General features: G+C 36.0%; 1 protein-coding gene across 1 annotated transcript; it reads left to right on the top strand.

Annotated features, from left to right (window-relative positions):
• Nucleotides 1-2,335: 2,335 nt before the first annotated feature.
• LOC150092721 (heat shock protein hsp-16.2-like) lies at nt 2,336-3,690 on the top strand. Its single transcript, XM_090414690.1, has one exon. It carries the CDS (start codon nt 2,661-2,663, stop codon nt 3,264-3,266), a length of 606 nt encoding a protein of 201 aa, XP_090270816.1. The 5' UTR covers nt 2,336-2,660; the 3' UTR covers nt 3,267-3,690.
• Nucleotides 3,691-16,187: the final 12,497 nt, after the last annotated feature.

Here is a 16,187-nt window from a genome sequence, read left to right as displayed (position 1 = left end):
TTATCCGCTCCACTAAAGACCAGCTCCCTCCTCTTTCAGTGCCTGGTGTATATAGAGTATAAAGAAGACACTTCCTGTGAGGCTGATTGCACTTAATTGTAAAGTGTTGATGCTCACTTAAAGTTGAAACAGTAGACAAACCAAATGTATATCATCATATATCTCACAAATACTTTATGTAGACCATTTCACAAATGTAAAATGTCTACATAATCTTTTCTTGGAACCTTGACATCAGGTGCAAGAGGTAATATCATAGAAGCAAATATCAGAATATCAGAAGAAAAGGTAGATTCTGGTGGCATTTCAAAAGTAGAAAATAAAGGATTATTGTCAGCTTCAGAAACTGGAAGGGACACTACACTGGTATGCACACTACACAAATATTCACCTAGCTTTATTCTATTAAGTGGGATGGAAACCATCGTTTCCAGATGCTTAACTTCTGACAACTTTTGCCTAAGATTAGCTATTACATGTTAGGCAAACATCTAATAGGTTCAATTCCTGATGGCATTTGGCTTTTTATAAGACCAGTGATCTAAATCAATCACAGATCTATTGGACTCTTACTTATCTGTCTCTGCAGTTGACTGCAGCTTTCTTCTGTCAGACACAATATAACTATTAGCTTCAGGTAATCGTCACGATGAAGATTACCTGAAGCTCCCTGCTGTCTGTGCCTACCATAGTGTCATAGTACTTAGTAGCAACTTTCAATAAGTCTTTAATTTTTAACAACGACGGAAGTACATCCTATGAAATATTAACTTCACCATGGTATACCTGTATCGAACCATCAACTTTACGTCAGTTAACTTCATATCACTAAATGCCACAACAGGATGTTTACTTGAACTCTCTAAAAATAATCTAAAAAAGAGGACTTCTTGCAGATAGAACTACTTTATGACCCTTAAGGGTTATTCACTCACACATTAATGTTACATTAACCAGACTTTCACTAGCAAGTAAGAGATCAAAAGCAGTTAATATATTAGTCTTATGATTGCGCCATTTCGGGTAATTTTCTGCGATTTGTCATATTTAGTACCAAACTAACATTCGCACACCAACAAGAAAGTTTCACTAAAAACATAAACAAATTTTACAGCACTAAATCAACCGCTGTCACAACGCCATCACCACCGCATATAAACCAAAACTATCCTTTTATCAAATTTCACCCATTTAAAATAATTATATTTTATAGTGTTCTGCTTCTCTCTTATCAAGATATTACCCTAGGACTAGGACAAAGTTGAATACCAAATGTAATGCTCTTTCAGCTGCAGTGGAATTGGACACATTGTCGTTCGGAAAACTTGTCACAGGTTTGTTCTCGTAGAAAGTAAATTAAATTTGACAAGAAATCATATTCTTGGTTTAATCCTTTACTCTTGCATAAGCAAACAATTTGACGTGGGAAAAATCTTCACAATAGGCTGTTTGCTGAGGGTCTCAAAGGATTAAAAAACAATAATATAAATTACTCGTAGGCTTCGGTTTCCAGGCGCATTATGGGAACAAAGATTATTAGGTATAGTTCGCCCACCGATTTGAGGTCCTTCGACACTTCTGCGCATCTCAGAAAAAGAAGAATCCATTCCGATAATAGAGTAATCAGTCCGTATAGTGGGATGAGTTGTTTATTATTACTGGTCGGAAAATTAACTTCTCTTTTATGATTATTGGAGTTAACTATGTTGCTTGTATAACATTTGGAAAATTTTACCTATAAAGCACGTGATTTCGCGTGTTGGCGACCAATTCGGACGTCCTTCATTTTTTTCTCCTCTTCAGCATGAATCGACTATTCTTGGAAAGACGCGAAGCAGGGACCTGGAAACGGTGGGCGAACTATATGTTAAACACAGACTCGGAAAGGAACAGTATCGGAAAATACTACTTTTGGCTTATGCTCCTTGTTTTGTCAAAGTGAGATTCGAATTTGAATGATTTCTAGTAATACGACCAATTGCCAAATGTCTACGTTATATAACGGAGACATTTATCACTGGATGCTAATATTTACTTTTAAGTCATTTACTGAACGACAGAGTTAACAATTAGAAAAAAGTATACGAAACAGAAAAATTATAATTCAATTAGAATTTTCTGTTAATTCCATGGCAACCATTAAAATTCTGGATATTAATTTGAAGTTTTCTTAAGAATCAAGAATTCTCTCATCAGTTTCCTCCTCCTTTAAACGGTGAAAATGTGTTAAAATGTGCAAGTACAGTATTCGAATTCTCTTCAAATTTTAATTACCATAAATTTATCAGCTTTGATACGCTACTGCCATCTAGTATCTGTTCAAAAAAAGTCTAAGATGTGTATTATATGTGTAGACGTGCAATAGCTTTTTATGTCTCTGTTTCTCTCAAATTATTCCAGGATATTTAAATTGCTATAGATTCATTTATATTATTTAGTCTATATTACCTGAATTGTTTACGACATCCAGAAAATTTATGATGAAATTTCTAGAGTGTTCTCGATCATTTCGTATGTGACGTAAGAATATTTTCATGTTGCATCATAGAGATATGAAGGTATTTAAAAGAGAACAGGTGGAGTTTGTCGCTAGCAAGGCAGAAGTCGTTTTCTGATAATTTTGTTGTTTTACCAAGTTAGTCGTGACATCGTGTGTACTTATGGCGTATAACATGGGACGAATATTTCCTGTCTGTCGTTTTGCGATTCGATATTCTCCTATACGAAATGCTGCAGTTACACCTCTTGTTCCTAATCGAATGTATTCATGGGGAAGAAGGGATCCTCTCTCGGATATAGCCTGTACTATGGAATTTGTTGAACGTCGAATGCGAGAAGCAGATAGAGAATTTAAGCGTTGTTTGGATGATTTTGATCGTATAAAGCCATTTGGCGTGTCAAGACTCTTTTCTCCATTCTCGTGGTTTCATTCTCGAAATGTGCCAGTGCAAACTGTCGGAGATGGCAGTCAGCATTTTCGTTTCGAGGTAGACCTTCATGATTTTCAACCCGAAGATGTTAAAGTTACTATACACGATCGTACCCTCACTGTGAGTGCTAAACGCGATGAAAAGGGCTCCGATGGTTCCCGAGTGGTGAGAGAATATAGTCACCAGTGTATCCTTCCAGAAGATGCAGATGTAGACAATGTACGTTCCATTTTTAATACGAATGGGGTTCTTAGTATCGAAGCACCTGTGATTAAAGCACCTGAACCTAAAGAAATACCTGTACACAAAGAAACAAAAGAAGAGAAGACTGTGTAAACACTTAACCGGAACGCTAAGTATTTCGTTTATTACATTATTATTATCATCATCCTAAGATCTCATGGAGTCAAAGACTTATCTAAGAGGGTTTCGCTTATTAGATACTGTAAACAATAGTAGATGTCAGTACTGTGTTGTAAACTTTTGCCTACATAACTTAGATTTTGTTAATTTTTTTTTAGTTGCATGGCTTAATTTTGTGTATAAATAAAAAGTTCTGTAAACTTATAATTCGATTTTTAATTTTTACTAGTTAACCACTTAAAGTTTTGAAGTTACTGACTACATGCAGTGGTGGATGCAATAGAGTAACCCCCCCCCCCCCAAGGCAAAGTAATGAGTTTTCAGTTAATAAAAACTATATCATGCTTCATGTAATGTATATTAAACGTATGAAATGTTATGATAGACATTTTTGTATTATAATATATTAATAAAATACAAATAAAAGAGCTACTGATTCACTTTTGGGTTTATACATCAGTTCTCATATGCTTCACTATGAGAAATCAGAATCTTAAAAGAGTTAGTCGACATACCCAAATGTTTCAACAGGGGGGAGAGAGAGAACTGTGGGAAATAAAACAACATATAACCACATTTAAGATTTTACTAAAAATTTATGTCAAATTTTGGCTATTTCAGTTTGTGTATCACAAACCATCTTCATTCCAGAAGAATAAAACACTGAAAAATTCAACTACAACAAATTCAATTGGAAAAGGCCTGAGTTTGATTCTCATTATGATGAGAGAAATCTTTGTGTGGGCTTTTTCAGTGAAAGTGAGTTAACCGATCTCATATGAAGGAGCAGGATTTTTTTCTCCCAGAAACTCAGGTTTTTTCATCCCATCTACAAGCAAATTGGCCATGAAAACACACAGAGTTTATAGACAAAAAATACTGTTGGCGGTGGTGGTAGCAGAGTGGAGTTGAGTCCTCCTGCGATGAGTCCTTAGACTCCTTGGAGGTGTTATATATAATAATAAATTAAAACTTGTGCTGTGTGACAGCCATCTTACATGCAGTTGCAAGGTTGTTAGCTTGCAAACTTCTCAAATTATGCGCACGGATATCCTGTCGTTCACCCAACTTTAACATCATAAAGTGGAGTGAAGGAAGAACCCTCCAATAGTTTCTTTAAAAATTTCAAATCTGTAACTATCTCATGTAGAGACTTTGTATCATTCCAAAGGATCTTATGGCCAGTGTTATCAATTTCATGCTCTACAAGGCTGGACTTATGACATTGAATCAATGGGATATAAGATTGGTGTACATGTACAGAAAATTTTAAAACAGAATGACCCATTTGTCCAAAATAAGGTAAGTTTCATGGAATTTGACAGATATCAATTAGTAACAAGGTAGGAAATTTAGAAGAAGATAAAAGGAAGCTGATTTGGAATGGCAAGCTATATAATAAACAAATTAAAAGAACTGCTAAGATAAGTTAGATAAAACGAATTCAAATGATTTTATATTTAACAGCAGCTGACTTAAATCCAAGAATATGTAAAGAATCAATACCATCTGTAAGACAACTTAAAAATAAGGATTTTTTTGACATAAACATGCACATAAATTTATGGAGTTCTGCTAGGGATCAAAACGTCAGTAACTGACTACTTGATAACTAATAATGAACTAACAAATTTAATAAATAGTATATATATAGGTGAGAGGTTATATATATATATTTTTTCTGTATAAGCATTTATTAACAGGATAGATATATAACAATACTGCCAAATTGGCTAAACATAAAAAAAAGCATAAGAAACATGCTTCATATGCATAAAACAAAGCATAAGAAGCTGCTTGTAGCAATGCATACAATGCATTGCTACAAGCAGCAAAAAAAAAAAAGTGTTATGGTAATAAGTAGTAAGTTCTCTGGATTTCGGAGCAGAAATCCAGAGTTATTACTAGTTATTGCGATATTTACAAAGGGAGAAGATGCAAGAAATAAAAAAGTTTTCAATAACTTATGTTACTGTTGATAGAAATATTGACACGCTGATTCAGGACACAAGAGTATACATACTTCTAGAGGATTTGAAATTGGAAATTATTATATTATTATTCAGGCCTCCATGGAGTCAAAAGACTCATCGAGGGGAAGTCCCCCCCCCCCCTTAAGAAACACAAAGTCTATCATACCACTCCTTGAACTCATTGACCGTTCTCGCTCTCACCACTCCATCAGGCAATGCATTCCATGGTTCAATCACCCTCCATGCAAAGAAACCACTCCTCACCCTCTTGCTTACAGTTTCCTTTTGTAACTTCCAGGGATGGCCTCTTGTCATCACTCCTTCCTACTGTTCAACCAAGTGAAAGAACTCCCCAATGTCAACCCTGTAACCACCTCTCAACAGTTTAAAAGTCTCAATTATATCATCTCTCCTTCTATCCACCAAACTCTGCAGTCCACATTCCCTCAGCCGATCCTCATAACTATCATTGCACAGTCCTAAAACCATCTTTGTTATCTGCCTTTGTACTCTTTCCACAGTTAATTTATCCCCTTCAAATCCTGGGGACCAAATCAGAGAACAATAGTCCAAGTGTGGTCTGATCAGGGTCTTATACAATGGAATGATAACTGTTTTATCTCTGCAGGTCAGTGTCCTTCTCATTATTGCAGCAATCCTCTAAATCACCATTTAGTTCTGAGGAAGAAAACAATTGAATATCATATTGGAAAGAAAAGTGTGTAAGAAAATTTTATAACAAATCAATGTTGAGCAGCTTTTGCACATTTGCATCTAGAGGTGAACTGTGAATGGAAATATGCAAATTTTAAAGAAAGAACCTTGAAGATTCAGTGATAAACCCCAAAGAAAACATTGATTCAGCCAGAGAGGTGTGTGTGTGTGCTGGCGTTGATAAGGATAGAAAAATCAAAACTCCATGGTGGACAAGAGGCAGTCAAGGAAAAGAAGAAAGCATATTAAAAGTTCCTGGTAAGTCAGCTTGTGCTCAGAGAATACATGGAAAAATGTAAGAAAGCAAAGCACTGTGTAAAACTAGCTCAACAAGTCATGGGTAGGCTTCAGTAAGAACGTAGAAAATAAATATCAGAAAGTTGGCAAAATATTCTGGGGACTATTGAAAGATCGTAGAAATGGAGAAAATAGTACTGTAAAAGAAATCGGATGATAAAGCTGACATGAAAATTTAAGATATTCTAGATGTACAGTAATTACCTTGAAAGTGACAGCATTGTGGTAAAAAACACTTGACAGGAATGCAATCAGAAATTCATATCAGTACTTGAAGTAAAAAAAGCCATCAAAAACCTGACTGTGGAAAGGCATCAGGAGTAGATAGTATTCAGAAAGAAATGTTCATATATATATATAGGGCAGTATGAAAATTTCGCAAGTGGCTATGCTGCATAATTAGAAGGCCTGGTCAGAGATTCATATTCTAAATGATTGGAGTAGAGCTCATAGTATGCATTTATAAAAAAAGGGAAATAACACAATGTGAGAATTACAACAGAATTTCCCTACTCGAAGTTCCTGGTAAGATTTATGCAAATATGTAGCTTAAGAAAAATTGTGGAAGGGGAAACTTAGAGAAAAACAAGCTGGGTTCATGCCAAATAGAGGTTGTAAGGATATGAGCAGTTAGAATTAAACGAGGTACAGGAAGATAGTTTAAATTAGGTATCAGACAAGGGTGCATGTTATCTCCATGTTGTTCATCATCTAATATGGATCACGTTATGAAGGAAAATGGTATTAAACCTGATATCAAAACTGGTGATGTTAATTTCTTTACTTTATGCAGATGATGATGGCATACTTTTAAATAAATTAAGTACAAGTCTGCAGGATTCCTGCCTATGGAATCCTGCTTGGTATGAAAAGCAGTAATAAAAAGACAAACATAATGGAAATAGGCAGAAGCATTGAAAACATCAACTGCATCTTACATGAAGAACTTATAGAACAAGTAAAATATTTCAGCAATTAAGGCATAATTTTAGTGAAGATAGCAAATTAAATATGGAAATAGCAGAATTAGGAGAACTGGTAAGTTGGTATGGTAGGAAGTCAGATGGATAAATTTATATGGAATAAGAGAAATTAGTCAAAACACTAAACTAGCTATGTACAAGAGAGTGTTCAAACCAATTTTAACCTATGGATCTGAGAACTGGGTTAGAAATAAAACACTCAAAGACTGGACACACATTTTTGAGAAAGACTGAGGGAATAAATGGATGGCATCAGTGGTGGTATCATATTAAAAATGATATTAGAAAAGTTCTTGACATTGTTAGCATTCATGAATGTGTGAGGAGAGCTAATCTCAGATGTTATGGTTACTTAAACAGAATGGGAAAGGAAAAGTTAGCACAAAGTGTTCTTTGCAAGGGTGGCAGGAAAAAGAAAGAAGACTAAGATCTAGAGGGATTGATAGAGTATGAAGTGCCTTAAAAGATAGAAATATAATATCTTATAATATTGGAGTCTTGATAGATAACAGATTAATTTGGATGAAAATTGTCAATAGGAAGTTGGTAATGATGTAATATTTTCATGTTGTATTATCATAATATCCTGTACAAGTCCTCAGAAAGTCAATGAAGATGATAAAGACATAGAATGGAAAGAAGATATAGAAGAGTGGAAAAATCTGAGATTAAATCTAGAATAAGCGGCTCTGTAGCGCAATTGGAAGAATGACAGTACATTGCGCCCTTCGATTAGAAAAGGCCTAAGTTCGATTCTCGTCATGACAGGAGGAATCTTTATATGGACTTTTTCAATTGAAGGTTAGTTAGCCAATCTCATACGGAGGTAGTAAGGTTTTTTTCTCCCAGAAACTTGGCTTTTTCATCCCGCATACAGACAAATCAGCCCTTCAGAACACACGCAATTTGCAGACAAAAAATACTAGGTGTGATGGCGGTTGTGGGCAGTAGATGGTGTTGATGTAGGTGATTGATAGTAGAGGTTCTGTGTAGTAGTGTAGACGGAGAGTTGTACTGTAGGTGTCCTCCTGTGATGAGTCTTAAGGAATAATAATAATTCAGATTCAGAACACACATAATTTACAGACAAAAAATACTAGCTGTGGTGGTGGTGGTTGTGGTAGTAGATGGCATTGATGTAGGTGATTGGCAGTAGTAGTTCTGTAGTAGTGGAGATGGAGAGTTGTATAGTAAGTGTCCTCCCGCGATGAGTCTAGATGTCACAAATAATAATAATAATAATACATAAAGCAGCAAAAATGTCTATAAGAAAAGAAAAATGAAAAAAAAAAACAAAAAAAAAAAACAAGAACTCATTTGATGAAATCAAATATAATTGATGTGCTGATTGATAGCTCATAAATTAAATTGCTTAGAAAACTGGAAGACAGAATATAAGAGGATAAGAGCAATAGCAAATTGAGGTAAAAAACAACATCACAGAAAAAGTTGGGATAACTATATAAAAAATAAATATATATATATATAAATTGCAACCCAAAATTTATAAAGTGAGAATACTTATTAAAAAAAAAAACAAGACTAAGAATAAAAACTAAAAACAGTAAGATACCTGAAGACAAAATGTTGAAGGATTCAGTGTGGAAGAACTACTTTGTAAAACTGTTGCCCATCAGTGAAGAAGTTCACCACACATGCTTTTCTAGAAATAATAATTCAAAAAGAACTTCCTATTATGTATAACAACTTTACAGTACAAGAATTTGAAACTGCACTACCCCCCCCCCCCCCACACACAATGAGAAAGGATTGGATAGTATAACAGCAGAGGCTAAACATGGGGGAAAAGGGTTTTGACAACAACTGCTAAATATCTGTAATATAGCTCTAGCTACATCCAACATTCCATCACAATCGAGAGAAGGGCTAATAAAGCCAATACCCAAAAAATGCAATCTAAACAACCCGGAAAATTCAGAGGAATCACACTACTTCCTACCACACTGAAAATCTATAACAGAATGCTTCTAAACTGAATTGAACCATATGTAATACCTCTTCTGATCAAAAATCAAGCAAGTTTCTTGAAAAACAGAAGCAATGTTGAACACAATCTACTGCCTTAGAAGGTTGCTAGGAGGAGCAAGAGATAAAAATCTTTCTTTAATCTTAAACTTCATTTATTATGGCATACCATTGAAAATAATCAAAATTATTAGTAGAACCATACCAGAATTACCATCCAAGAGTAATGGATGGTATACCAGCTCATGTACGACATGAGCTAGTATACCATCCAATCCCACAGTTGTATTGACATTGAGTTTTGTAATAGACCATTCACCTCTACTTCATTCACCACAATTCCCGTATAACCTATTGGTTCATTCATTCCTGCAATGTCACCACCTGGAATCCACTTTATAAAATACACTTTATCCAAGTGTAAGCAAACAAAGTTTGTGCCTGAAGTATTTTCAGGACTGGGGCAACTCGTATAAAGAAGCTAATACCTTATAATTTCACACATATCCTTTCCTCACAAAAGTCTGCATATGGCCTAGCCACAACCTAGGCAATCACTTCATGATCACTCTCACTAACTGGCGTAAAGTGTGAAACTCCACTCACAATTGCATCCTCTGATGAAATGATCATCTCTAAAACTCCCCATCCTTGTATGCCCTCCTTTATGTGCTGCCTGAGATAGTTATCTCTCAAGAGCTCCAGAAATTTTCCTTAATTTTCCGAAATTCTCCTTAATTTTCCTTATTCCCAAATGCATTCGAAACTATACCTCCATAATTAAAATCACCCAGAATTACCCTTCTTTTGTTCACTAATCCAAGTTGTTTATACATTTCTTCATCACCACCCTCCAATTTCCAGGCCTATAGCAACACCCAACTAAAGATGTCTTCCTCCTCACATAACTACTGCCACTCTTTCCTTCTTTCATGTATACCTTATGTGGACATAATTCTCCTGCTATCATTAGCAGCACTTCCCCCCCCCTCCCTTCATCCGTTCTATTCTCACAAAAAATACTGTATCTTTTCATTTCTATTCCTGCTAGAATATCATCTTCATTCAACCGTGTTTCACTTATTCAAATGATTTTGAGGTGAATAAACTCAATCAGTAAGACCATTTCATTTCCCTTATTTCTGATACTTCTGGCATTTGTAAACAAAGACAGTAATTCATTTTTAGCCTATAACCAGTCCTATTCAAGCCACACCTGCCTAATCACCTTTATCACCACTTACCACATACATCTGCTCAGTCTCAACTTTCCCAGCCATATACTCCATCTTCATACACACATTCACTGTCACTTGCAACATCCACTCTACCTATGCCATACCTCCCTGTCCAATTGGCTTCCCATTCTCTCTTCATCTTTCACACTACTACTGTTTTCACTGCCAAGTACTTCTGTCTCTTCAATATCATCATCAATGAAACAAAGCCATATAATAAGCTGAGGAAAAGTGATATGGAAGAGTTGATTTTATAGATGCTCCATAATAATCAGCTAAAGCAGGCGAGATAGCACTGCCCATTACTGTTCCTTCAATTCGTTCTGAACGTTTCTTGTTCAGCCACATAAAGCAGTCTGAATTGATTGTAAGTTTAAATAAGTTTATAATGCCTTCAGGAAAATCTGATTGCAAAAACTGAAGTCTCTTATAGTAGGATGTTGGTAAAAAGGGAGACCACATCAAATGAAACAATAATTTCATTATTAGACACACAGATCTTTAATTAAAGAACTGTGCCTGTCTTTAATTAGGCATAACCCCAGCTTAGCATCTGATACTGTGTTATTACAAGTAATAACTGATGACTTCTTCAATAATTCAATGAGGATAGTAATCCTTCCCTTTGACAATTTATTGTAGCACCAGTGGCTCTGTTAAATGATAATTTGAGCCTATGTTTCAATAAAGTGAAAAACATTTGAATTAGATTGCATACAAGATGCTCTGCATATACTAGAATATGCATTTTTCTTCCATGAAGTTAAGGAAATAAAATCTTTGGCACAACAAAACAGGATATAAAAATCAAATCTTGTGCATCATGACCATCCGTTTAACTTGCAGCCATCTTTTGACATCAGTCTTGAAGTCAATAATGGTTTTTAGATGGAGTTAGTAAATAGTAACATGGATTGTTCTAAATTTATTGCTCATCTATGATCATATCAGGAAATGGACTCAAAAACAGAACTTTCGCTTTCCAATAACAAGCAGTTGCAAAAGGTATATAGAGGATCAAAACTGTAATCTCTACTATGAATATGAAGACAACTGATGAGGACTTACAACATGAACCATGCAAATATAATGCAGGTTAAGGATATTGTATGACTTTGGTTCCTTTCAAAGAAAGTATTAAAATGCAAATCTTTTATTGTCTTTCATGCACAGTTAACTAGATGCAGAAAACAATTTAATGGCATAAAGCCATGCAAGCTGTCCAAAACTCTGAAGTCTGAAAAATCTTTCAAGTTAAGAGAACTGATAGGGGAACCTATGAATTCAAGATATTTCAAGTGTTATGTAGTGCAAGTAGGATACAATTAACTCTGCTAAAAAAGGGTAAAATCTTGTCTGATAAAAAGTATTTCAGTATGTGTATACACATAAAATATTTTACAATTCTGACAAAAATGATATGGCAAACTCTAGGGTATAATAATCCTCCCAACTCATTTTTACATGGAAATGCTTCATTACAAAATGGCTTATTTTATTATTGCATCCTTTCTTGTTGAAATATCTTAATCCTAGGTTAGTAATATGCAAAATTGGGTATATTGAAAAGAATACCGATATCCTCTATTTTAACAAACAAGTTTTATCTACCCTTTCAGCAGCACTTGGCTAAGTATTGTAGATGTACTAGTAGCAATATTTGGCCAGCCTGGTTGGCTGCATATACGCTCACCAGCCAAAAGGCTGTAGGTTCAAATCCTGCCGTGGGCATGGATGTTTGTGATTATCAGTGAAAATACTAGTGATGATGGGAAGTAGATGCAGTAGCAGTTCATTGTAGCTGGTGGATTGAGTGGTGGAGACAGAAAGTTGTAGAGTAGGGGCCCCTCCCTCGTTGAGTCTTTGGACTCCCTGGAGGTGTTACATAATAATAATGATAATACTCACCCCATTCATATTGTTGCTCAATCAACCAAATAAATTACTATAAGTCTGTGGGTTAATTATATTGCTTTTTACCACTAAACTGAATTACAATATTATGTACATCTAGTAATGATGTATTTTTGCTTGGAGGTTGTCATTATCAGAAAGATAAGAGATCTTTCTATAATAATTAATTATACTGGCTTCATTTATTGGAGTTTTTTTTTTAATGATAACTGAGTAATCTTATTAGTAAATTGCTTATTATTGTCAATTCAAATACAAAAGAGCATCACTGCTTGGAGAGTTTGATTAGGAATTAGATTATTCCATATGCTATGACAAGGGGAGGGGCAGGGATCTTAGTCCAAACAAAGAGAAGCACCACACACACATACCATGACACCACCACATTTAAGAGATGAGATAACACACTCTGATAATTAACATTTTCCTGTCTGTCACTATACTGAAACACATTCATCTGATGTGAAGAATGCATATCCATGATTCATCACTACCACAGAATTATGGTTTAATCTAATCACAGCAATTTTTGCATCATCCAAAGCAAATCATAGCATTGTTTAGCTTGACTCTTTCCATGGAAGTAAGATAAGTGGAATCAGTATACACAGTGTGCCCATTAAGTAATGAGATTGATTTTTTTTTACAGGACAGCCCTTTGAACAAAAGTAAAAAACATGTTATAGTTTTGACCACTAGAGTGTGTTGTAATCGCAGGTGCAACTTTTGAGTCAGGTGATGCAGCAGTTTTCGTATGGCAACCTTTGAAGTAAGAGTGTGTGTGAGTGAAGCAAGAGTGTGTCAGAAGTTGTGTAATGGAGCAAAGATAAAATTTTACTCTAAATTAGGAAAAACTGCTACAGAAGTGTACCAAGATGTGTCAAGACAATGATCATTGTTTTTTTCGATGCTGCTGGAATTATTCATTGCAAATTTGTTCCTGAGAGCACCACAGTGAATGGTTAGTATTATTCAGGAGTAATGCAACGTCTGGTTGCCTGCACAAAAGCTAGAAACTGCAAACAGAAGTTCTGGCTTCAAAGTTGATCTGTGTGATCAAACATCTCCCCTCCCCCCCATTTACCAGTGCTCCCCTTTCAAATCAAATATTTGAAAGGGGAGTGCTTCACCACCATTGAGGATATCCAATGCGGTGTGACCCAGATATTTAGGAAGGTTTCTTTCAGGACTACTACTCTGCCTTCGAACACCTGTACGATAGACGTAAACATTGTGTGGAGTTGGAGAGAGATTATTTTGAATCTGTGTAGCTGACAATTTCAAATATAGTTCTTTGTTTTGATATAATAATTGCTGTCTCATTACTTAATGGGCACACTGTGTATAATATGCCAGCACAGACTTACTTCAACCATTTAACCCAGAACTACTGGTTAGGAAAATCCCCTGAGGGGATTTTCTTAACCAGTAGTTCGCTTATTATGCTATTTCAGTATGCTAACTTTGACACGGTGATGAAATTTGTCATGATTTGAAAATATTCAATACATTTAAAATATTTACTGAATTTTACTTATTAAAAAGAGAGTAAAAATTAAAAGTTAAAAGTAAAAATTAAATTAAATTAAAATTAAAAATTAAAGAGGGTAAAAAGAAGATGAGATATTTTGCTTATTATATGGAAAAACAAAATGAAACAGTGCCTCATAGAAAAAAAACTAAACTTGAAAAATACAGAGTACCCTACCCATCTCTGGATACATGCTTTGGAAAGGTTTTTCAGAAAAGTATGCTATTGTACTTCACATTTCTATGGTGCATGGCTCTGCCTCCTGTATTGTACTGAAATCTAAAGAGACAGAGCCATCCATTTAACAGTTTACTGTGTATTATTATTATTATTATTATTCAGGCCTCCATGGAGTCAAAAGACTCATTGTGGGAGGTCCTTCCTAAGAACATAAGTCTGTCAAGACTCATTGAGGGGAGGTCCCCCTTAAGAAACACAAAGTCTATCATACCACTCTTTAAACTCATTGACCGTTCTCGCTCTCACCACTCCATCAGGCAATGCATTCCACGATTCAACCACCCTCCATGCAAAGAAACTACTCCTCACCCTCTTGCTTACAGTTTCCTTTCGTAACTTCCAGGGATGGCCTCTCGTCATCACTCCTTCCCGCTGTTCAACCAAGCGAAAGAACTCCCCCAGTGTCAACCTTGTAACCACCTCTCAACAGTTTAAAAGTCTCAATCATATCACCTCTCCTCCTCCTATCCACCAAACTCTGCAGTCCACATTCCCTCAGCCGATCCTCATAACCAAAATTGTACAGTCCTGAAACCATCTTTGTACCCTTTCCACAGTTAATTTATCCCCTTCGAATCCTGGGGACCAAATCTGAGAACAATAGTCTAAGTGTGGTCTGATCAGAGACTTATACAACGGAATGATAACCCTTTCATCTCTGCAGGTCAGTGTCCTTCTCATAATTGCAGCAACCCTCTGTGTTACCTTCACCACCTTTGCAATATGTCTCTTAAATTTCAGGTTTCTATCAATCATCAACCCCAGATCTCTTGTCTCCCCTACTTCCTCCAATATAACTCCTCTCATAGAGCATGCAGCATGCATCCCATCGATGTTTCCCAAACCTCAAGACCTTACATTTTGCTGCATTAAACTGATACCCTCATTCATTTGTCCATATATCTAGCTTATTCAAATCCTCTTGCAGGGCTACCACATCTGCACTATTACTAATAATCCTTCCCAGCTTCGCATCTTCGGCAAACAACTGAATATCCCCTTGCAATGTCATTGATATAAAGGATAAACAATATAGGTCCCAGTACTGAGCCCTGTGGGACCCCACTTGTAACCCTCTGCCTCCTTGAAACTGCTCCACCATACACAACTCTCTGATACCTATCAGACAGCCAATCCTGAATCCAGTTGACCAATCTGACATCCAGACCCATGTACTGCAACTTAAATATCAGCTTATCATGTGGCACCCTGTCAAATGCCTTTGCTAAGTCTAAGAAAATTGCAGTATATGCCTTTCTCTCATCTAACGTTCTTGTAACTTTATTATAAAAGGCTAGCATATTGCTAAAACAAGAGCGCCCTTTTACAAATCCATGTCGACTCTCACAGATAACATTACCCTCATCTGCCCAATGCTGTATACGGTCCCTCACTACTTTCTCCAAGATCTTAACTACTACTGATGATACACAAACTGGCCTATAATTAGACACTTCCAGTCTGTTACCACCCTTATGCAATGGCACTATCTTACCTTTCTTCCATTCCCTGGGCACCTTTCCAGCAGCCAGACTTTCATTGAAAAGCCAGGTTAAAGGCACTGTCAGTTCCCTAGCACATTCTCTCAAAACTCGTGGTGAAATATCATCCAGTCCCAAAGCTTTACTGACATCCAGAGTACTCAGTATCTGAAACACACTCTCCTCCTGTACCTCTAAACCTCGAACCAGCCCTATTCCTCTAGCATTAAAACTGACATCTCTAGGATGAAATAATCCAATAAAGTGTTCATTGAACAATTCCACTATGTCCTCTGCATTGGTCACTCTATTCCCATTTTTATCCCACAATATCATTCTTCCACAGTCATTTCTCCTCTTACTGGCCACATAGCTAAAAAATTCCCTAGGATTTTCTTTGGATCTTAGGGCCAATCTCCTCTCATATTCCAGTTTTGCTTTCCTTACCACATTAGTCACTCTTCTGGCCTGTGTCTTATATTCTTCATGCATCTTCTCTTCACCTGTCTCCTTATATCTCTTCCATAGCCTCTTTTT

This window comes from Typopeltis vanoorti, chromosome 25, assembly GCF_054136105.1.
Source record: "Typopeltis vanoorti isolate ZY-2024b chromosome 25, IOZ_Tvanoo_1.0, whole genome shotgun sequence".
Classification (NCBI taxonomy): domain Eukaryota; kingdom Metazoa; phylum Arthropoda; class Arachnida; order Uropygi; family Thelyphonidae; genus Typopeltis; species Typopeltis vanoorti.
Note: the sequence above shows the minus strand (reverse complement) of the source record. Positions and strands in the feature narration are given on the sequence as shown.

Bases quoted from the DNA above. Each gene is read 5' to 3' on its own strand.
- LOC150092721 (XM_090414690.1), top strand. From the start codon at position 2,661: ATGGCGTATAACATGGGACGAATATTTCCTGTCTGTCGTTTTGCGATT.